The sequence below is a fragment of the Amblyomma americanum genome, chromosome 3 (assembly GCF_052857255.1).
Source record: "Amblyomma americanum isolate KBUSLIRL-KWMA chromosome 3, ASM5285725v1, whole genome shotgun sequence".
NCBI classification, from domain to species: domain Eukaryota; kingdom Metazoa; phylum Arthropoda; class Arachnida; order Ixodida; family Ixodidae; genus Amblyomma; species Amblyomma americanum.
In genome coordinates, this window is record NC_135499.1 from 86,682,073 (window position 1) to 86,706,810 (window position 24,738).

General features: G+C 46.5%; 1 protein-coding gene across 1 annotated transcript; it reads left to right on the forward strand.

Moving 5' to 3' along the window:
* Window positions 1-1,406: 1,406 nt before the first annotated feature.
* Window positions 1,407-8,469, forward strand: LOC144123129 (uncharacterized). Its single transcript, XM_077656028.1, has 2 exons — window positions 1,407-1,902; window positions 7,944-8,469. Exons 1-2 carry the CDS (start codon window positions 1,474-1,476, stop codon window positions 8,307-8,309), a joined length of 795 nt encoding a protein of 264 aa, XP_077512154.1. The 5' UTR covers window positions 1,407-1,473; the 3' UTR covers window positions 8,310-8,469.
* Window positions 8,470-24,738: the final 16,269 nt, after the last annotated feature.

Here is a 24,738-nt window from a genome sequence, read left to right on the forward strand (position 1 = left end):
TTAGGCACCGAGCGGTACTTGAAACCCATCTCTGCACACAAGCTATGCGGCCAGGAGGACACAGTGCGAGATGATGTCATCATCACAGGCACCGAATTAACTAAAATGTAATAATTAGCTTATTAGCCATTGCGGCTAGCATGAATGCTTATGTCAGAAATGTAGAGGTGGTGCTCTGTTTCTACAGCCGAGAGTGAAAGAAAAACAGCCTTCATCTTCACTGGTCACTCTACCTTGTAATCAGACAAAGCGGCGCTACACGCCGGAAAGAATTTTTCGCCACTCGTCACCGCCTTGCATGCGAAATGAAGCGGATTGAACCGATATTTTCGGCGTGTGTATCTCTGAGCACGCGTGAGCTAGAAGCATTCCATCAAATGTGACTGCATAGGAAGACCACTGCTTTTGGGTTCCTAATTTTAGAGTGCCCATTTACTACAGTGACAATATAGTTCATTAACCGATTTTAGTGAATTGGGTGCTTGACGGTAAAAAATATTACCTGTTTTGTGTCCATCTGGCGGCATCCCTTATGTGCAGAGGCAAATTGCACGTATCTCTCAGAGCATATTTTCAAGAAATCTTTAAATATTCATTTTTGTAACCCTGAATGTATCCGTTACAACACACAGAACGAGACACTGAGGTGACCACCGAGGGATCCAAGGCCTCGAAACAAGGAACGCTACTGCCCAAGTCCAAATAGTCGCAAAGCATAATACCGCCAAAAATGGCAGTAAATGCACAGTTGCTTGTTGTTGTTGTTGCCTCAAAAGCGACGCCACATACCCACAGCGGGGGACTGGCCAGGGTTTGGTGGAGATCCAAACAGGAGAAAATTCATCCAAGATTATCTCAAGCGGCTAATAACTATAGAGGAATCTGTGAATACAAATAATGAATTTTGAGAGAACTTGAGGACACCTGAATGAATGTCGAGGAAGCGAAGCGTAAATAAACAAATTTTAAATGAATAACATGAATTAATTAATCTTGAGAGAAAAGTAAAGGCAACGGAAAGTTAAACAAACATCTCCCGTTTGCGATGACGTGCCTGTGAAGAAAGTGACACACCTGCCAAATGTCATGCCCTTTGACGGTTGCACCGAAGGAGAGGAGGCCGGGAAGAGTAAACGGCAGCCCTAATTGAGCGAGAGGATTTTGCAGAAACCGAATTCTCTTCCGTGCAAACCGCCGGCAGGAGAGGATGAAATGATCTAACGATTCAACGTCCCCCATTGACGCACATAAATTCGATGGCGCGAACCCAGAGCGGCATAAGTACAGATTGAGATGAAGAATCATGCAGCGCAACAGCGTCATAGAAACAGCTGCTTGTCAGCCATTAAAATTTCGTTCACCTCTTCTTTCCCCATTCTGTCCGCATGCACGTTGTTTTCTTACAACCATTCGAGCACTACCGGCCAAAAGATAGCCCTCGTATGCGCGGGCTGTGGCGAGGAAGACGAAAAGATGAATCCTTCGGTAGGTACCAAGCCCGACCCTGCTGTGTTGGGCAAAAACAATGTACAACGACAAAATGCTGCCGGGACTCCTTCCCCCGCTCTCGACCTCCGCCGGAAGAGCCGCTCCATGTCCAAAGCGGATGAAGCGCTGCAGCTTCCGAGGCCACCGGCGCCGAATGCCGGTGCTCCAGACGCCGGCCCGCACCAGCCGCAGCTGTTGATCCAGGAGCCTCCGAAGTCTCGACGCGGTTCTATCTACGAGCCAGTGGCGAAACCAGCCGAGCGTCGAGCCAGCCTTAAACCGCTGCCTCGAGAGATACCGGTGCCTAATCTTGCGGACGCTGGAGCGCAGCCGAAGGCGACAGTGCCTCGACCCGTAAACAAGGAGCACAGCCACTTGTACTTGACGGCACCACCGGCCCCACCTCCACCACAGGTGAGGAACAGCGTTACTGCCCTTTTAGGTCGGCGGAATTAAGAATATCGCCTTGGGGCTTGCAGCTTCTCTAAAAAGGACACTCACTGGCGTTCCTCGCCATTAGTCATTTTGTTCCCGATGGAGAATCAGGCATCCCACCTCTGAAAAGACTAACAAAAACGCTTTATCAAAAACGCTTTACCGAGACAAAATAAAAAAAACTTCAATATCAATGTTATCGCAACTAGCGTAGGTGCCACCATGGAAACCTTTACACGCAAAGCGTAAGAAATTCTAGGACGGGTCCTAGACGGTGCTAGTCAGTCCCTTTTAATCGCTACACAGCCTGCTACGGTGGCCTCTACAGCCTTTCTAATGCGGCGTTAATGACATCTTCGGTCGCCTTGCCACCTTCTTAACTTCATGTGCGTCTGCTAAAAGCTCTTAGTAGAATTGAATTCTTCTCTATTCCGTCATTAGGCACGCAAATCTTTGTACTTATTGGGAGTGGTCCAGCCTTGTCGAATAAATACTCTAAAAAAAAAAAGCTGCCAGCACTGCTGGCGGCACCTGTTATCCGCGTTCTGCCTTAAACTTCTTCGACCGTTGTGTTGGCGTTGCTTGTGCCGGCATGTGCCATTGTATGAGGGTAACGACTACAAAAGCAGCTTGTGCCGGTATGCGCAGGACTGCTACAGTTAATGGCGGACGAACAAATGCACATGCCATTCTGTCCATAGCCCGCCAGGCTCATCCCCGTGACCGCGAAGGCTGCATGCTCCCTGCCGCTGTCGGTTCTATCACGCTAAGGCACTACCTAACACGTTTTGCTCGCACCTACTGCCATCTCTCAAAAAAATTCTTCTGCTAGATGGATCATTCCTAATTGGGCGTCCATATTGCCGCAATTTCTGGACAGTTTTAGAGAGAGATTGCCTGGATATGGAATTAAAGTATACCGTGCTTAACACAATAATTAGCTTGTAACCAAAGCACAGATGCGCCAGTCGGCAGTGTCTTCTGCCGTTCAGTTTCAGTGCGGTGTGTATCCCGCATAAGGGTTCCGGTTTTTGCTCAACAGTCGGCACAAGCCCAGTGAAGAAACCCGGCTTTAATGTGGGTACTGTATTTGTAAGGCATGTAGGCGGTATCACGTGGACGTAGCAGAAGTGCAAGCATCATAGATAGAAAAGGAAGGAAGGAATGGTCCATGATTCAAATGATTATGTCGTGCATAGGACTCATATCTAGAGTTTGTATTTTTGCACTGATTTTTTTCGGAGCAAATATGTACAGTATTTCAAGCTCTCTTCCCCAAATTGAATTTGTCAGGAGAGTATTACGTACGCATCGGCTATTTCCTCTAAGAGCATCCATTTTAAGGCGATAGCCTTTAATGGCTCATACTCGCCTCCGTACGTAACACTTAGGTCATGTGACCTTGGTATGTCACGTGACCTCTGCCACGCTCACGCCAGCTGCTCTTCTCTTTCGTGAAATGAATTCAAGCGCGGCAAATTCAAATGAGTGCAATGAGCCGCAAACTCATTTCGCCTTCCCGCCGTTAAGAGATATCTAAATGCCTCCAACGAATTTTTCTTTCTACCCAGATATTCCACGCCCTTGTAACACATAACCAGCCATGACGCACTCCTTAGGCAGGCTGTTCACAGGGCCTCAGGGCCGACACCACTCACCTGAGTCACGCAGCTACAGATGACACTTTCTCACTGTCCCGCATTCTTACTGTACAGTGCATTATTAAATAGTAAGCGACGGTACAGCTTTCAGTGGTCTGTTATATCACAGTCGGAGAAAGGTTCTTTTGAGAACCCCGGAAGCATTTATTTCTTTAGGAGACTAACAACGGCCAGGGGTTGTTTCGCAGCGACATATGTGTTCGAAGTCGACGACGTAGTTAGCCATTGTCTGATATAGTGTGTCCCTCTCAATACAAAAGTCTAGAATCCGCCTTTCACCAAGGAAAGTAAGGAGGTTCCATGTCGGTGTGTGTGTCCGTGGGAGGGGGGGGGGGGGGTCGCGTGCGCGTGTGTGCGTCTGTGTGTGTGTGTGTGTGCGGGCGCAGCACAAAACACTGAAGTCGGAGGCTGCTGCGCATGGCTTTTACTACGGCAGAAATGAGCGCAGTGAGTTCGCCGATGATACCACTTAACCCTGCAATGCCTTTGCATCGCGAACGTATGCAAGATATGAAGTTCCAGTGCTCTATCTCTAGTGGTACCCGCACTGGAAAAAAAAAGCTTAGATCTATAAAAATAATCACAACACTGCAGGGCAATTCTTTAGTGCACCATACCCGGCAAATCCGCTGTGTTTGCGTCGCAGCACCGCAGGTCGCGGAGCCAACGCCGTGATGTTGCCCAAGCGAGCTCTAAACGGGACCGAACCGACCACGTGACCCGACGCTAAGACGTAAACGCGAAAAGCAGCTGACCGGCTCAGTCCTCCAAGCCATCTGTGTGGCCCCTCGCCGTCATGTCACCTCATGTTTACCAATGGCAAAATTACAAACCGCAAAATTAAACAACAGGAGTGGTCTAAAAATGGAATAATGATAAGGAGAAAAAAGCAGGCATTCTTCTTGCAAAGGCAGAATAAGCGAAAATAATATCTCTCCGCCTAGAAAAGTCAAAATTCATGCACACAAATACTCAGAAAAACAAAATAAATTTTATTTCAAAGCAGCTTTGCTGCTTACTAGTTCACGTCCAGGAGCATGCAGCTTACATTGCCAAACCCCTAGCAGGCCTCTTGCGCCTGGTTCTTTGACCTTACTTTTTGATTATATAGAGTTATCAACCCTTATAAAAAGCGGTCTCGTTGCTTGTTTTACCATTATGCGCAACATGTCATGAAGGAAACGCTAGTAACGGGCGAGGCCTATAGCGAATAGTTTGGGCATGTCAAAGAAACGAATAAAATATCGAAACAACCAAACCCAAATTATGAGCAATGGTACGAGACATTGTCTAGCTCAAACCTCTGCAACCAGTGCAGCCTGATCATCAGCGTCCGAGCGGCAGCAGCTCCCAGTAGAAACTTCGACGGAGGACCCAACTCGTGCTCCACCATTCAAATTATAGTTATTTGAAATAAAGTTGTTGCTACCTCCATCTCAAATCACATTTGGTTGAACATTATATCCATTCTGAGCATTTATTCGGAAAGGCATAGAGTCGCTACTGCCTTTTAAGTCAATCGAAGATCTTTCACGGTGTTGTTAAAGTGCCCACCGAGAAGTGATCGAGGCAGTTACTGCGCCACTTCCTTTCCTTCAAAACCGCTTATTTTTAATCAAACAACCCCTGGAGCGTAAATGCTGTAAAAAGATACTTTCTTATTTCTGCGATCGCTCACTGCAAAAAAAAAAAAAAAAATTGGCTGCGGTTTAGCTCTGGTTAACCCTAGCTGAATTGCGAAAGCTTCGTTTCGTCGGCACGTCGTCTACGCAGCGTCTCATTCCGACGCTCTCGGGAACTCAAACCGGTCTCTTCCGCAATTGAAGAGTCACTGCGGGACGTGGCACGACTTCTTCTAGCCACATCTTCGTTACGACGCTTTTCGAGTCGTGCGGCGCGTTCTTCTGGCGTCTCTTGAGCGCGTTGTCTCTTCCTCGCTTCGTTCTGTCGTTGTTGCGTCTCTTTCGCGCTCTCCATAACGACTACAATGCACTTGTTCAGTGGATGTTGGAAGGATGGAAAGTGGGAGGACACGGGCCTTGTTCACTGGAGGGCTAGCCTCCACGCCCAATGCCAGCGTGTACAATACACTGAGGCGAAGCGCATTATATATATATATATATATATATATATATATATATATATATATATATATATATATATATATATATATATATATATATAGCAACAACGGTTCAAAAAATTGAAAAAAAATTAAAAATAAAGATGGGGGTGCGGGGAGCAGACAGGGACAATATTGGGGGAGGAAGCAAAAAAATAGAAATAAAAGAAAAAAAGGGGGAAAGCTAGTATAGTAAGGAAGGGCGGGCTACAAAAGGAGATGGCGAAACGAGAGAAAGGGAGAGGAAGACGGTGTGGGGGACATGGGCAGCACGGCAACCACAGGAGTACGAAAGCAAAACGTGCAAACAAAACACACAAACAAATTGCACAAACACAAAGGGCGCCGCTGCAGATGCGTGGCCGAAGAGGAGCCGCTGCGCAAATGACACTGGCAGTGACGAACAGGCCAAACCAGGCGCCTTTTGGGGTCTCACTAATTTCCGGTGAGCCGAGGGCTAGAACGTTAAGGAAGGAGTGGGCTACGTTAACGAGCACAGAACTTACTCACGGGGTCTGGGTTTCACTGAACGGTGCACCCCTCTCCGTGGGTGGGTCGTTGAACCGACCTCGCCGGGAATACTTGTTTGTAGGGGAGGAGGGCTGGGTTAGCTGTGTGCAAAGATTTCAAATTGTCGGAAAATGTAAGGAAAGAACGTCAAAAGCTTATCAATACTGCACGAGGCAGGATAGTGTAAGTAAGGAGGGGTATGATTGCCTGGGATATACACTAGGAGTTATAAAAGGTATATCTGAGTTAGCCAATTAACGAGAAATGTAGTATTATTTTGTTTTGAGGTCGTGAATAAAAGAAAGGGTACCAGGCTTTTCGTTAAGACCTTCTATATATATATATATATATATATATATATATATATATATATATATATATATACTCTCTCTACCTCAGCGGAGCACATCTGGTGGAGCGAGCGGCGAGGGCAGTGGCGTCGACGGCGGCGCCATCTGTTGGAGCGCGGCTGCGATGCTGCTAGGCAACGGTGGCTCACGGTCGTTCGTGGACCCGCTCATACGGCTGAAGTGCGCGACGAGCCGAAATGCCTCGCTGGCTGGAGTAGTAAAACTTTCGCTTTAAAACATCACTTTTCCTCTAGAAGCGACATGGACCCCACACTTAGCGGCGGTAGCCAGGAGCTTTCCAGAGTGCATAGTAATGTGTGGATTGATAGAAATACCATACTCAACGTACGCCTTAATTGTTCATGCGCGAATGTCTTGAAGAACCTCGTATTACTGCATCCATCTGGTTTTTATTATCAATAAACTCACATATAACATGCTTAGGTGTACTTCTCTATTAGTGACCACCAAACTTTCTAAATAATGATAAAACTTGGATGGGAAAGTGAAACATGACACATTCACTTTCCGGGCAACACATGACGAGACTAGCGCAGCTGCTTTGCGTCTAAACGGCACCTTCCTTTATTATCCGCATCTGGGAACTAGGAGGTCCAGGGATGGCGGAAAACTCGAGCCGTGACTGTCTTGTGAACGGCTTTGCTCGCACCTGAGTGTATTTATCAAGTCACGAGACATGATGGATGAACCCCTTTTTCGATCCAGGGCTCTCATGATATGGGATGAATTTGCTCATTGCTTGAAAATGGCTTGGCGCTCGACGTTCGTTATGGGCGCCCATATATTCATATGGGAATACTGTGGAGTGATGAACGGAACGGGTCTCCCAGTCGGTAATCGCCTTTCTGGCACAGAATTACCAGTAAGCGAGCAAAAGAAAAGTCACAGTGTGAGGTATGTGTACGGAGTATGCGTCAGGCTGTAAAGAGCCGGATTTTATCCAGGTTTTCTGGTTCGGGGCAGGTGTACAGGAGTTAAGGCTGATGTATGGAATGGAGCCAAATTTATTGAGTCCGCGCCGCATGTGCTTCCATTCACGGGTGTAGAAGCATGCATAAGACCCTCAAATTCTCAACGAAAGTTGCCGCTGCAGGAGCCATCTGTGCTTATTTTACCCGCAAAGGGCCATGCTGGTTGGAAAGAGGGCGGGGTAGAGTGAAGGCTGTAGCTGTCACTTTTTTTGTGATGGACAGCGAACAGCTTTGCCCACGTGGAGTTCAAAGTCGCATCGCGACCACATGTGCACATTGTTAAAGCAAACCTCTTTGTCTGTGCAATCAGTCTAGAAAATTTCCAATATACCACTCATTAGAATTAAGGCTGATCGAATACTTTCCTTCTGCATCCTTCTTTCAGTGGCCTGAGGACCGGCGCCGCCTACCCCCCTCTTACATGCGAGAGTCGGCGAATGAGCCGAACGTTGGCAAACCTTGTGCGGTCGGCGTGGTGGTGCTCCTTATTACCCTTACTGTGCTGCTCATCATGTTCCTGCTCATGTCCAGCGAGAGCCCGTCTGACATACATTCCAGCATCACCACCACGACCCCGTCTACAAAGGTGACGCGCATACTCAAGGAAACGGTTGCAACGGAAGGCGTCTCACCCAATAGCGACGACATTACTTCGCTTGCAGCTGCGGACGCATCTGCCGATGGCTCTGATAACGGTGTCTCAGCTACGTTAACGACTAGCCTGATGGAAGAAAGCGTCGAGAATGACTGAACTCATGGTCAAGCATACTCAAAGCCTTGAAACTTCATTCAGTGTTTCACCCGCCCACATACGTTCGTTGCGTGGAGCATAAGTTTGTTAGGAATAATAAGGTTAGAACATCGATTTATGGAAAAGGAACCACAGGCAATATATTCCATATCAGTAGATCACCGCAGAACCAAGAAGACTAGGAAAATTATATTCCGTGGAAGAATGGTTGATAGCAGTTCTGATGGTTGCACATAAAGACATAACGACATTACAATGGTGTCCCGCTGTATAACGTCTGAAACACTAATCCTCGAACATAGCTCCAAATTTGATTCCCTCTCGTAAAACCCTGCACCGTGCTCCACTTGTTCTGATTCTTCAGGTGGTAACGTTGGCATAAGGTACTCTACAGCGGTGCTTAACCTACACTGAGCTTCACAGCTTATATTCTGACCGCGATTCTTACTGAGACGGAACGCAGTGCGATCAGCGGTGGCCGTTGCTTGGGCACCTGCATTTCATACATCATTTTCACAGGTTATTGCGATATACTCGCACAGCCACTAAGGCATCTGGTTGCACTCAAGCAGCGATACGCTGGTTCAGGAGTAACGCTTGTCTGGCTTTTTTTAATCAGGTTTTAAGAAAGCGTGCTGCTGTTTTCATTAACAATAAGCATTCATTACCTTGTTGGTCTTACCCTGAAATCGGCATCGATTTTATGGCTGTGGGCTCTATTTAATAGCTACCCTGACTTCCAAAATATGAGGGCTCTTGAGCTCATCGTAACAATCTTTGCAGGCAGAAATAACCCTCGGAATGTTCAATAACGCCGCATTGATAGTGTTCCACTTGTCAGCGAAGTTGCGCTTGAGCTCTTTCCACAACAAAACAACAAAAGAACTGGTTTCATCATACATTTCGACCCCGTCTTGATTTCAAAGAGCCGGCTGCAGTTTCAGTGATGCGTACAGACAACGAGCAGAAATTTGTTCATGCTCTCGATATAATGAGGGCGTTGTAGTCATGGTTTTGGACTGCACACTGACATGGCGTCGAAAATGTCATGGTACAAGTAAAAGCTTTCAAGTCATGTTTGATAAGGGCAAACTACTATGGTATATTATTCTTGTTGGAAGTATCGACATACGATGGCAAACCTCAAATCAACGCGCGGTACTGTTAGGTGTTTGGTAGTGTGAATGCAAATTTTGCCAATGCACGACCTGCTCTTGCTCGTTCGGCAAGTGTAATCCTGTCGGTCGCTTGTACTGTAGACAACACAGACTCATCTTTCGGCGAACATTTCTTCGTGTAGGACACCGGTCACCTTAGTGACAAGAAAGTGACCTATCAAAGCCCGTGCGGAGACTGTCCTGCGGGAGGAGGCAGTGCAGGTGCCTAAATTACCCTACCTCGGTGGGCAGACTATGCAGGGCCGCAGGGTAACGAGGTGACTTATTCCACCATTATGGTAATTTAAGTGAGTGCGATGCCGCTGTCGATGCCGCTCTTGTTTAAGCTTTCGGATACTCCATACCCCTAACACTATTTTTGTAGCGACAGCTACATTACGGTATCATTTCGAGCCTTCAGCGTGGCGGCGCTGCCACCCTGTGGCTGCGCCGCCACGCTGCCACGTGGTTGGTCACGTGGTGCGGAGCAGATTGGTAACGTGGTTTATCACGTGGCACATAGTACAGCGCGGCGGCGCCGCCACCCTGTGGCTGCACCGCCACACCGTGGCTGTGCCGGCATGCTGTCACGTGGTTGGTCACGGGGTGCGGAGCAGCAGCCGCCGGCGCGGCGCCTTCGCTTATCACGTGGTTCGATACTTGGTTGGTCACGTCACCAGTTACGGGGTGAGGAGCAGCTGCTGCTGCCGGCGGCGAGGCGCGCCGGCGAAACAGAGCTGCCACAGCTGTGCGTATGCGCCGTGTCAAGTGGGACGAAGATGAAGAAGGAACGCCCAGTGAAACGGAGCAGCGAAAGACTGACTTTGCAGTTTATCTGAGCTAGTTCTTGTCGGCCAGCTGTAGCTATCGCGTCACTCCAGGTTTAACTAGAGCTAAACCACCGCCAATGTTTTTTTTTCCTTTCAAGCATACAGTCGGCGCGGGGCTTTGGTATAAGTGTGTGTGTACTTTCTTATTTCCTTTTGATGGGCATGCGGCCCGATGACTGTTTTTTTCTTGCGAGGCTGGTTATTTCTATTTGCTCGCTAGATGCAACCAGACCACTCCGGAAGCCCTGCGACTGATCACGCGCCATAATTTTTGCAATTTTGTGCCATGCTGAATACGCCAGTTCTCATCGGATCTCTCTCTTTCTCTAGGTACAGTTCAATGCATTGAACGACCGCTTGTTGGAAAGTGCGAAGTCACCATACAATAGACTACGGATGAGAGCGACCGGTAATCTGATGTTGTCGCCTGCCGAGTTAACTTGTTTCGCAGCCATTGATTTGTTTTTCGTTCGCGAGCACAAGTTTTTCAATAACTGGTTTGAATTCCTGTTAGCTTGCCTACCTGGCTGCCGTAAAAGCCCTCGTACTTGGGTGTAAACATTACCGGGTACGTGATATCGTGTATGCTTGGTTAATTTGCTTATCCATTTCTCCGTTGTTGTAGCGATAGCTACATCACGGTAGCATTTTGAGCCTTCAGTGTGGCGGCTCCGCCATCCTGTGGCTGCGCCGCCTCGTTGCAGCTGTCCCTTGGTTGGTCACGTGGCGCGGAGCAGCTGCTGGCGGCGCGGCGCATTGGCTGATCACGTGGTTGCTCATGTTACCAAGTTCCACTCGGCCAGCTGTAGCTATCGCGTCACTCCAGGTTTAACCGGAGCTAAACCACCCCATTTTTTAACGTCACCTTCTGTGCAAAGAAGCTGAGAAAAGTATCAAGATTTCTACTATCTGTCTCAAAATCACCTTACACTATTCCTCCGCGCTGTGCAGCTGCTCGGTACTCAGTTATGTTCCATTTTCCTTTACGATATTATACCGTGATTTTGCAGCGGTAGCCTTCGTGATGCTTTGAACTCTGATATGACTGAAAAATTTCAGGAAATTACTTCTGTTAATCTATTTAACTCAGGACAAAAGAACACAAAGCATTACACATTGCAACAACCTCGGAAAAAGTGCAAAGAAAATGTTTTGTAGAACTGGTACCGATTGCATAAAACATTTGCTATCCGTCTTTATTTTTCTCCTGAAGTAGGTTTAATTTTTTTTTTCAAAACATACCGCTCACTTCAGCTGAATGACGAACATGTTACATATTCGGGGCAACAATTCGCTTTCCAAAATACATGCCTTTCGAGAAGTCACAGACCAAAATTACGCTATCGTGCGTAAACTCCATTTCATGTGGCAGCTTCTGCGAATACAAAGTGGAATCCTAACTGTATTCTGGACTCAAAAGATGAGAAAATGCGCTGCTCTCGGCGCAAGAGCTTCGCTCCCTTACATTCCAGGTACTTGGCTACTACACTGGCTCTTGCTTATCGCGATACTGCACCTTGGATGGCCTATACGCAACTGTGCGATAATCGCCAAATGCTCACTACTCAATGATGCCATACACGATAGCATCTCTCGTTTGTAATCCGTGGAACTGGTTAAACTGTGACGAACCACTAACGATTGCATGGAATGTAGATGGACGTCCTGGGACCACACCAGTTGCGGGTAGTCGTCCGCTATACAGTCATGCTCCGCGAAGCAATCATCTGCATTGCAGCGCTAGCCATTGTCGGCTGCAAAGCAGGGGAAACCATAAACATGAGGACGACGTTTGAAGGTATGGATCGAATTTCTTGATAAAACTTGGGAATTCGTCAACTCGCATCTCCTTTGAACGTGCTAGAAAAGACCAAGTAGGCTGGAATCAATCTTAACTTGCCGCATTTGTCGAAGAGAATTTAATGATAACGAAAGCCGGAACGGTAATGCTGCAGCACCTGAGAGAGAGAGAGAAAAAAACTATTTGGTCCATTAAGGGTTTAGCGTTCGGTCTTCGTCTGCATCGCTGCAGACTACACGCTCTCGGCGGTTCAGCCAGCGCAGGAGAGAGACGGCCAAGTGAGACATGCGCCACGGAGTGACGAAAAAGAATTAACGTCGCATTGAGGCGTGATGTGGACGCCTCCTTTTCGTAAAGGGTGCGCGACAGCGAAAATACCTTGTGTTATAGAACCCGTGATACACGCATTTTATAATTATTAGAAATTAAATTATAAAGCGGTTTTCAACGGTCAGCCACAAGTTTGTAGTTGCGATCAGGCGCCAAAACAAATCGTTAAAAAGTTAATTATAAAAAATTAGTTCACCTGCTTACTGGTTAACGTCATTCATCACTTTCCTGATGACCTGTGCTATTACAATGCCTCAGAAGCCATCTCAATGTCCCAGAAAGCTTTTTCTTTTTAATTCTCCTAGATATTTGCTTAAATAACTGGTACAATGTTCCTAATATATTTATTGCGAAGGCTGTGGCCAGTAGTGCGTGGAGGTTCACATTCAAATCGAACCTCTGCCATGAACTGAAGTCCTGGTGGAGCGTAGAACAGAAAAATGAGTCTTTATCTCCGTCGGCTTTTTATTCACTATGCTAGACAGAAAGGTCCAGTGTTGTCTGTTCTGGACAGTACATTTATCGGCCAAATACATTCTGTCTTCTCGCTTTTGGTGGTGGTTGTGGTAATTCCCCGTTATTTAAGGATAGATCTGCGATGTTCTCTATTCTTAAGAGTACTGTTGTCACTATCCTTTATATAAGCAATTTCGTTGCATTAACTCTTATTTCGAGATTTTTTGTCCATCTTCGAAGTTTCGCCGCTAGAAGCTTCCAGGCCCTGCGAGCCAAGCCAGGCGCCTGGCATATTGTTTCCTCTCGAGAGTGCTACACGAATTGTGGCCGGAAAAACTTGATGATTGTGGTAGGTGCACATTCCATGGGGGTGAGAAAGATAATGGATGGGGAGACAGCCCGATAATGAGACGAATAAAATCAAGATAGGAGCCTGGAAAAGAGGAAGGCAAATAAAGAACCAAGAGATTGATGATTAATGGACGTTCGCCAGAAATGAGAATCTTCAAAAGAAGGAAATGTTTCCTTTTGCTGAGTGCTTAGTTCAATTACTTAGGTTTCGCTTACAGATCGCTCACTAGAGAATTTGCACGAGAAACATCGTGTGGGGAAACTGCCCAAGGCCGGGTTTCCCTAAACGATATCATCCGTTCCGGACGCCTGGTAAGAATCTTTCGACGGGCTTGGAGAGTGTTTACCTTACTGCCAGTGGTTGCAAGAAAGCAACGCTGAAAAATGCTTTTGGCGCTAATCAGCAGAGGGTATGCATTTATGCCTCGTCCCATGTCGAACCAGGTGCAACTATGTAACGCCAGTGCAAGTGACAGCTGCGAGTTCTTTTCACCACATTACAGTATTAGAGATAGCGTGCAGTGATACAACACAGAATACCCACTAAGGAACACCGTGTGCGGCTGTAAAAGAGGATATGTTTGACATCAGCTGTAGGGAGCCTACTGTGCGAAGTTCTGGTAATTAGTTGGGAATTGATCCACCGACCCTTGGGTGACGAATCGGACACGCTACAGGTACGTTCATAATGCTTGGTTAAAGCGGGGCTTGATATCTATGCTATGTCGTCCTTCACGTGATTATAATTGTAAAAGAGGAAACAGTGTTCGTGCCTCGGTAGGCGAGAGGAACCATTGACGGGACTTACAAATGCTATCGCGTCAGACCCTTAAAGGCGGCGCTTAAAATAGTTTGTACGTTTAGCTTTTGGGTGCGTGTTTTCTTCTCTGTAATGACGCCTAAGGCATTAATATAAATGGATTAGCGCGTGGTATTCTCTCAAACCCGGTAAATAATTTATAATCCAATTTCTTTCTCGTGCTGTTTTGGTTTCAACAGCCGACCGATGACTGCGATGTCAAAGTGTGGTAGGGGTCACGTGAGGTATAAAAACTGCATTACTAACCGGTGCTTCTGCATGCGCTGTCATTACGTCTCTTGACGGAAGCTGGCTGCAGCACTGAATCGAATTAAATCAATGAAGCAACGAATATATCGCACTTTTTCTGCACCGAGCCTTACATTTAACCACACTGACGTCCCAGCCCCACGGTTTTTACCACCCCACCCAAACTGGCTTCCATTCATTCATCTGCACTAAATATGTTTTGGCTGTCTTGGCGTCGCAAGTTCTGTCATCAACTCGCAGCCATAGTGTACGTATCATTCTTTTCATGGATATCGAAAAGGCTTGCGATAACTTAAGTCATGCTGCCATTTAGTATTCTGCTGCATTTCCCTTTTCGAGTATGCAATTTTATAAAATCCTTCTTTGAAGGCAGACGATTTGCCATACGTCTCAGTGGTGACGCCATAGTATCATTTGTCTTTGTTCGTGGTCTACGCCAAGACTCAGTACTGTTACCAACGCTGTTCATTATTGCCTTTCTTCGTATTGCATGACGCTTGCATGACGTCCCTGACGTTAACTTCTTACTGTACGCCGATAATATCACGGTATGGAGCACTCACCATGACCTGCTAACTCAAGCTGCGGCCCTACAGTCAGCCTTAGATATTACCTCCAATTATGCTATGTCTGCCGGCCGACAGCTTTCCGTGAGTAAAACAACGTTCACGTCAGTGACCAACCGCTGAGGACGCCGTAAACTCGCTGCCACGCCAATCCTTCTCCAGCTATCTGGAACCCGAGTTGAAGAATCTTCTACATTGAAAATTCTGGGTTTGTCGATACATCAGTCCGGAACGGGCACTGCCTGCATTTCTCAGGCTACAAAACAGGCGTTGCAGACTTTGGGCCTAATTAGAGGTATTGCTCCCATAACCAGCGGCGCTCGCTCCCATGTCGCACGACATTTGGCGAAAGCGGTTTTGCAACCGCGCCTCATTTACCAAGTACAGTTCCAACACTTTACCAGAGCTCAGGGGGATCGTAACTGCCAAGGGTTTTAATTAGGCTAGTTGGTTGCTATAATTCGACATGGTGGCTAGCGCACACAGTGAACGTACACAAAAGGAATTCATACAGGATACACGCTAGAATTGCAACTGAACGACGGCAAGAATAAGAATGCCTGCAGCAAGAAGCACCGAACGAAACTCGTGAAATGTCAGAAGGGCGTTGTGTACAAAAATTCCCTGCTCTGCGGCAAATGCTGCCTAGGACAAACAGGTCGTTCCCTAAAATGAAACACTGCAGGAGCACCAGCTAAAGGTTTCAGGCGTTGCGATAGATGGCCACTTGGCTGAACGTAGCAAAAAAAAAATGCCCTCACAAACTAGCTTGTACTCCAAAATGGAAAGAAACCGCTGCTATAGGTAAGATGAGCATAAGGGAGGGCAGAGAAATCCTAGAGGCCCTTTACATCAAACAGGCTGGAAACGCAGCCCCCCATAGGTTATGAACTTCTACTACTTTTGCTCCCAGCCACTCAGCTGGTGCTTGATTTCTTGTACCACTTAGCCTTAGTTCTGTTTTCGGCGGGCTTAAATTCCCCTGCCTTGAAGAGCAATATTATCGTCGGCCTTTTGGCCTGCACCTGTGTACTTGCATCAGTAGTTGTCTCGTATCTTTGTATGTCCTTTTCACATTTCCTGTTTTCACTTCTTTCTACGAGGTGGGGTGGCCTTAGACGTCTTTTGGTTTTTATTCTTCTTGGTTTCACTGATTTTGTGATTTATCTGTTATATCCTGGCCTGCCTATACACAGGTCCGTTTTAGCCTTTATCTTGCCTTTTGCAAGCTTCGTTCAGCGTCACCGTTGCGTTTTCGCTTTTTGTTTGCTCACTTTATATATTTTCCCTGGGTTTATATCGCATATACATCTTTCTTGAATATTCACATCTGCATCCCAGCCTTATCACTTTAATAATGTCATCCCTTTTTGTAGCACGTGGCTGTTTTGGATGTTTCATTATCACGCTCTGAAGCAACTGCAACTGTAGGCGGCACCAGCGGCGCAAGTTAAGAAGAATGGAAGACAAAATTCGCATATATACGTCTTTTACAAAGTAAAATTCGGTTGCATGTCTAGTGTGTGTCCTGTCTGAATGCCCTTTGTGTACGTCTATTTTGTGCGCTAGCCACCCTGTCGAATCAGTGGGATTGTCTGGAAGCCGTCAATCGGGAGGCTATGAGAACTATCACTTGCCTTTCACGCATGACAGCGATCGTGGCACTTCAAGAAAATTCTCAGCTAAATACCCTTGATGAGCTTGTGCAGCACCACCGTGATGCTCGTTGCCTTAAGGCCACCCTTTTGCATTCAGCGCAAGCCATCCGGAGCATTGCTTCATCACACACCATACTATCGCCGCCACCCTCAGTCCTTCCTCCATGGGACCTTGCAGTTGAGCGACAACAAACCTACCGCTCTACGTCAACCAACCTCATCTTCTGCGGCATCGTCCCTTCGCGAGTGAATCGCGGAAAAAGATAGTCACCTACCCCGCGGCTCAATTATTATTTATGTTGATGCCAGTACCCAAGGCTGTGAAACAACGACAGCAGTTCACTGTCCCTTCACGCCTGCTCTTAACAAGAAGGCCAGGTTTCGATTCGCGGAACCCCCTTCTTCCTTCTGTGCTGCGCTGGTTGCTATATAAGACGAGCTTCGCTCTGTAGCCGCATGTAGTTACCTTGCTCCCAAACGCCCACATTATCATCCGCACTGACGCCCTTCAAGCAACACGTGTACTCCGACGCGTGAGCCGCAGCCCAGGAATCTGCCAGAATATTCATGGTCTGGCGGCTCACAACCCGCAAGCCTTTCGAATTGAGTGGACCCCACGTGACCTGCTAAATTCACTAAGCACTCCAGATTCAGCAACCGGCTTGGAGACCCTACCCACACCAAAGCCTCAATTCCTCAGTATGGATGATGCCACCCTCCTCCTCCCAAGAAAGAAACATTTCCAGCGCCGCACATGTTTTCCCGTTCCTCAGTGTGCGACAACCCTCCCCCACGGTCTTACCCGTGAAGAGGAGGTTGTGCTCCGGAGGATCCGGGTCAGAGTTGCCCTCACTCCTGCCGTAACTCGGACGTGGCATCAATTTTGCTTCTTATATCCCCACCTAGCGTGTCCTGTCTGCAACTCGCAAGATACTGAGGCTGGCATTCACCACTTGATGTGGGTTACCTGGCGCTGATGCCAACCAGAATTCGCTGCCTGGCAGCAGCGGGTCTCCAGCCGGGCAACCCACCCTCATATATTGCTTGGACGCAGGAGGCGAATCACCGCTTCCTCCTAGCCTTCATTAGATCTGCTCACCTTTTCTACTTCATTTCACACCGACCCACTCTATTCTTTCTCTTTTTTCCCTACTCCTTTTAAGCCCAGAGGCAATAAATAACGCTATCAAAAAAAAAGCATGGCCCCAAATTTAAGTGTCTATACTCCGTTGAGTGTCTCCCGCCCCCCATTTTTTCTCGAGCCTTTGAACACTCAGCTTAATACTCTATACTTATACTCTTTTTCGCACTGCAAGTGTGAAGGAAGGCAGGCACGCCGTAATATTTCTTAGAAAACTACATTTCTGAGTTCGTTGTTTTGATTCATCTAGAGGAAACAGAGTTGGGCGAGCCCACATATGTTTGACATACAGCTCACTGTTCTCTTGTATTTCTTGTCAGTCATCCTTCACGTTTTTACAGTGCGGGTGATTCTTTTTTAGCGAGCAGAGGTTGTAAAGGCTAATGCGCCATTGCTAAATCCCATATACCCACACAAGGACATTACCAAAACCTTATATTAGTAGGCAAAATTTTGGCGAGCAGCCAGCGAGTGGTTTTGCGGGGAAAAGTGAACCACTTTTCAGCACTTTTCACTTGGCAGCTGCGGTAGCGGAGACAACGGCCGTGCTATATCTTCTGCCCATATTTTGCAGCATCGCTTTCTGCAGGAGGGCTTTCAGCTCCCGTGGCCAGACTTTGTTGCCGAGTGCAGCACATGACTGCACCATCACTGCCGTCTGGGAAGGAGGCCATCAGCCATTGGATGCCCCGGCGTGACGTCACATTGACTGAGGCTTCATATTCTGCGACAGTTTCGTCCAGCGTCACTTGGCAGCTGCGGTAGCGGAGACAACGGCCGTGCTATATCTTCTGTCCATATTTTGCAGGTTTGCTACCAGAAGTTTTCATTTACTGCATGTAAAACTATTCAGTGTGAATCCGCTACCATATTGCTGCCAAGCACTTTGTTGCGCGTCTTGCCTTGGAGCTGGTTTGCATTTTGTTTGTCAAAATCTGAGAAATGACCAAAGAGCTTCAGAAAATGTTTGAAGACTTGAAGCGTGAAATAAAACAAGAGTTTCGCGATATGAGAGAAAGTATCGAGCGAGACCTCAGGAAAGATATCAGAGAAATTAAGACCAGCATGGGCTTTATTAACAAAAGCTATGAAGAAATAACAGATTCTGTTAATAGAGTTGAAACAGAGAACAACGATCTGAAAGAAGCAATAAGAACGCTGCTATAGGAACGTCAGGCTCTGTGTGCACAGGTAAAGGAACAAGAGTCCCGACTTATGCAGACCGAGCAGCACTCACGGTGTTTCAACATTGAAATTAAAGGAGTGCCACAAATAGAAAATGAAAACTTGCAAGAACTAACGAAAAAACTGGCTCAAGAAATTGGCACGCCTCTGGCGGACGCTGACATTGAGGTTTGCCATCGTGTTCAAACTGTCGGAAATGCTGCCTCCCCTAACATAACTGTGCAATTTACACGCAGAGCTCAGCGTAACTCTTTCCTGGAAAAAGCTAGAAAGTGCAGGCTTACGGCAAATGACCTGGCGTTAGAACCGAACAACGACATCTTTGTAAACGAGCACCTGTGCCCAGCCATGAAATGTCTCTTCGGTGCTGCAAATGCAGCGAAAAGAGCGCAGGGTTGAAAATACGCGTGGGTCAAGAATGGAACAATCCTTGTTCGCAAATCTGATACCACACATGTCATCCCTATCACCCGCGTGGATGACCTGTCCAAGATAGCGTAAGGTGCTTGCACTTATCTAGCTTTGTTGTCCAACAATTATGGGTTTTCTGCCGCAAGAAATTCAGAAGTTGGTTCTGACCAAAAAGCCAGCCCTATCCTTTTTTCACCAGAACGTTCGCTCTTTAAAAAATAAAGAAAGTGAAATGAATGCTTTGCTAGATCTTTTCGGGGCATCATTCACGGTGTTAATGCTTACTGAAACATGGTATGAAGATGAATCGGCTGTATTTCAATCACCTGGTTATCAATGTTTCTTTCGCAATCGTCAGGACAAGAAAGGTGGCGGTGTCTCTATTCTTGTAAAAGAGAATGTTATCTGTGATACTGAAGAACGTTTCTGTGCTGTCACACCTGATTTTGAGGTGCTTACTCTACGCCATCTTGATAATCTGTTTTGCGTGGTGTACAGGCCACCGTCTGGTACTTTTAGCCGATGTTTGGCCTTCTTAGACGTAGTTTTCGAATATATTGTTGAACAGAAAGTGAATATCTTTTTGGGTGGAGACCTGAACGTGAACATGCTTATACCTACGCCTAACCAAAATGAACTCAGCCTTAGTCTTTCTGCATATGGGCTGTCCAATGTTATCACTTATCCAACACGGATCACAGAACAAAGCTCTACTTTATTGGATGTATTTATTACTAATATTAGCACTGACACAATACTCGCTGCAACTACGTATACTAGCATGAGCGACCATCTGGGAATTTTTCTATTGGTAGATAGGCCCTTTCCGATCAAGTGGAATAGAGAGCAAACTACTTATCGCCAAGTAATTAATCCTGCTCACCTTGAGTCATTCCGGTGCGCAGTTGAACAGCAAACATGGAACTCCGTCTACACATGGAGTGATAGTAATACTGCATATTCAAAATTTATAAGCATATTTAAAGATATATACCACTTACATTTTCCGTTGGTGCAAGTGAAGAAACCGAAGAAAGCGCGAAAACCCTGGTTAACGCGAGAGCTGTTGAATGTGATTAAGCATAAAAATGCGTTATTTGCCAAATTTGTAAGAACAAAAGATTTAACAATACTTGCACAGTTTAAGACCTATCGAAATAATGTTACATCTAAACTAAAGCAGGCTAAATATCCTTTCTTAATAAACATGTTCCGTGATGAATACGCACAACGTCCAGATATTGTATCGCGCAATTTGAACTTGTTGGATCCCAGCATTAATGCATCTACACTTGATGCCCTTACGCATGACGGAAAGCACCTCTCTGGTACTTCTTTGGGAGATGCTTTTAACCGTTTCTTTATTGAACAAAGTAGTGTAATTAACCAGAATGTGAGTATCTGCCGAAATTACGCTCAGTACGTACAAGGAAACGATAGTACGCAGTCCCTCGTTTTAGCCCCAACTGATTCAGCCGAAGTTTTCGCTTGCATAAATAACATCAAAAATAGCAAATCACAGGACTCGAATGGTATGCAAATACTGCCTGTCAAGTATGTTCTCGACGTCCTGTGCCCTGTTATTACCTACATATTCAACTTAATTTTATCCACTGGAATTTTCCCTAAGGAAATGCAGATTGCCCGAGTGGTGCCAATATTTAAGCGTGGAGATAAAAATTTACTCAATAACTATCGACCGATTTCCCTACTTCCCGTGCTTTCTAAGGGCATTGAGAAAATAATCCATACCAGAATAACTTCATATTTTGATTACAATCGCTTATTCCTTGACTTTCAGCATGGCTTTAGGAAGCATAGGTCTACTGAAACGGCACTTCTAACACAAAAAGAAATTATAATACAAGCATTTAGAGAAAATAAACTCGCTATTGGTATTTATATCGATTTTACTAAGGCATTTTACCTCATCAATCATGATGTCCTTCTTTTTAAATTAAATAGGTATGGTGTACGTGGTGTAGCGCAAACTTTATTAGAATCCTACTTATCACACAGAGCTCAGTATGTAGATATAAACAAAGCAACTTCTTCTACTCTCCCTATAACATCTGGAGTGCCTCAAGGAAGCATACTTGGGCCATTACTGTTCTTAATTTATATAAATATTTGCTACAGCACAAGCAGCGCTCAGGTAGTATCATACGCTGATGACACATCTTTCTTTATCACATGTACTTCCGAAACAGACGTCGAAAAACAAACAAACAATGCACTTATTCAACTCAGTTTATGGGCAGAAGCAAATTATCTGCGAATAAATCCAGTGAAGACTAAAATTATGTTGTTCCGTCCTAAGGGAAAGAAAATATCGCGACCTATCAAAGCCGTATTCAATAGCCAGCCTATAGAGCTGGTTGAGTCCTTTTCAAGCAATTTAACTTGGAATACACATATTGAATACATACGTTCAAAGGTCGCCTCAGCCCTTGGTATACTTGCGCGGTTTAGGCACATTCTTCCAATAAGGGTAAAGATCATACTTTGCAATGCGTTAGTACTTTCTCATTTGCAATATTGTAACATAGTGTGGGGCACAACAGGCATAACAAATCTTTACAAGATACATCTGCTTCAGAAAAAAAAAGCAGTGAGATTTATTGCCAATGTACCACTCTTTTCTTCCACCAGGAATATTTTTGTAAAGTATGAAATCCTTCCAGTATTTGCGTTATATACTTATAGACTACTATCATGTTACAAATCTCACCTAAAACACCCCGACAACCTCATCATTTTGCTTGCACAACTCAGAGAAAACGCCAGCTGCCGTGACACAAGACACAGAGAAATTTGGTTTACCCCACACCAAGAGCCTATTATGTGAATCAATCCTTATGTTGTAACCTTCCAATTCTGCTGAACAGATTAAACAAAGAAAATTTTGACATAACCCGAAAATCAAAACACGAAATTCGGGAATACTGCCGGGAGAATTCTTTTCCTTGAGAATTTCAGATGAAATCTTTCTGATTATTATGCACCATTCTTTGTATGATTATCTATGAACTTTTCATCGCATCGCATTTTATTTTGTCATTTTTGCATGATGTGCATAGGTGGCCTGCGAAGTGTTGATTTATTTACTTTTGCTTTGTATGTATGTATGTTTGTTGTACGTATAGCCGTCGCTTTTCCTCCTGTACTGCCGGGTATGTAAAGGAGCCGGTACCATTGTCAAGCTGTCGCCACAGCTTTTAGTCCCGGCTCCTCCTTTGTAAGAAAGGAATAAACTTCAACTTCAACTTCAACTTCGAAAGCTACACTTGGCTAGTCAGCAGCATTTCAGGCGGTCCGCGCTAGTCACTTCTGCGCATGCGCCGTGACCATGGCAATCAGCTGAGCAAAGTTACAGGTGTTCGCCGCGCGCCGTCGCCTCGCCGGTCACTAAGCAGCGCCGCGCGTGACGTCACCACTTACCAATGCGCCTCACTGCACATGCGTGGTGCTCCGGTCGGCGCGCCGTCGCGTTGCTGGTCTCCGCGCAGCGCCATGCTGACGTCATCACTTAGCTATGCGCCTCACTGCGCATGCACTATGCTCTTAGCGGCTGCGCCGCGACGGAGGATGTAAGCCTTGGAACGGCCGCTCGTCTTGGGAGAATGCGCAATGGAAGAAGAAGACGGGGCTGGTGCAAGGTGAAGACGCTTGGCGAGACGCTCTTCGCGTACCTCGGGCGTCTCCGACACACCCTTAGCTGTCCGCGCTTCATTCTTACGTAGACGGGCAGCCTCACGCCAGGAAATGACCTCGGAGTCGGTAGAAGCAGCGTCCCGTAGGCTCTGAAGATGCCGCTTGCTATACACGCGGCCTCCAGCCGCGTCTTCTTCCACTGCTCCTTCTCCCAAGGTGACCGGCCGCTCCACCGCGGCGCAGCCGCAAAGAGCATAGCGCATGCGCATTTTCTCTCCTCAAAATCGCCAGCGTCTCAACGCCAACGCCAATGAACGCAATTAACGCCGACAGCTTTCTCTTTGCATATCCTGGATTAGCTTAGCCAATTCATATTTCTTTTTTTCTTTGTATGCTTTCTCAGCAATTTACAAAAGAATCAGTGTTTGAGTTTCCAGCATTATTAAGCAAAGAATGCTCAATGGTAAATATAGCTAGCCGACAAACATCAATAAAAAATCAAGAATTCAGCTGTGTAAAGTGTCAGCTATAGATGGCACACGCACATGCAACCAAGAATATGATGGCCTCAGCTCTGAAGCAGTCCCAGAGAACAGTACCGAAAAGTAGTTGTGAGCCTGGAATTTAAAATGAAAGGCTGCGAAAACCATTCCTATAGGTGTTTTTTTCTTGGTCTCGTCGTGAGCGTTGCCGTAATTTCTTTTCTTTTCCGTCGACATGTCCATTTCACGTCTATGCGTTGAAAGCTGGAAGAAGAAGAGGTGTCACTTTCCTGGCATGGCTGCCCACCACAAAGTTCCATACGGCCCACTGCGACGACCGCAGTATGCACAGCTGCCAAGACATCAAGACACAAGCCGCTTCACGTCCTCGTTTGAAATTCCCGACAGCCAATCTTTTCAAACTTTTGAAAAATCGACCCCTGCTTTGCGAAGCCAGTGGCCGACGTGATTTTCCCAGTCACCGTGGGCTGCGAAAGAGGAGACGGAAACAAGAGCAACTGTACCGCTCCTTTCCGTGCGCCCACGTGCGGCAGTGCACTCAAGTATAGAGAAGCATCGTTTGCCTTCAGCGCGTCTTCCCAGCCGGAGCATGCTTCTAGCAGAGGAAGCAGTCCCACGCCTCGAAGCGAGAAAGCGATCTCATCCCCGAAGATGTGGACGCGTCTCTCCGGACCGCCTACTACCAGATTAATAAGAAGAGATCCGCAAATATTTAAGCTCTGGTAGGAAACCACGCATTACGCCGGGAAAAACACAACCACCAAAGAAGAAAAAATGTTCCTTCATCCCGCAAGCTGTCAAAGGCTACCGCGGCAAACATTCCAGTGCTGGTCTCCACGGCGACTCACAAGCACAAGCGTGGCATGGTGCTCGCGTTTCAGGATGCCCTACATGATTATGTGCTCCCACTCAAAATGGCTTCTTCTGCTTCCCGTCTTGCAAATGAACCGGCACCGTTCATCCTGTGTGATCCTGATCAGCAGCTGCCATATCCCCCCAAATGCTTTTGCACAGTGCATGGTGAATGGCAGCCACAACCATTGGGGAATTACAAGGACGCTGCATTACATTTCCACGCAGAGAAGTGGCCCTGCAATGTTGGCCGGAATCTCTTGACGCATGAGGCACTTTCTCAGCCCACAGGAACGTGGCACGGATTCCATCTAAAGGGAGTCATGGCGCCGCACAGTTACTAAGGCCACCGACCTCAGCTATCCAAAGTGCGCCAAAATGCGGTTCTTAACAACACAGGCAAGAGACGCGCGTCTGTGGCGACTGGCAGGCAGTTATCACCGCCCGTGAATACCACCTCCTAGT

What these genes read in the sequence shown, in the direction of transcription:
- LOC144123129 (XM_077656028.1), top strand. Translation starts at nt 1,474, where the DNA reads ATGAATCCTTCGGTAGGTACCAAGCCCGACCCTGCTGTGTTGGGCAAA. An exon ending in CGGCCCCACCTCCACCACAG is followed by an intron (nt 1,903 to 7,943) that starts GTGAGGAACAGC and finishes TCCTTCTTTCAG; the next exon opens with TGGCCTGAGGACCGGCGCCG.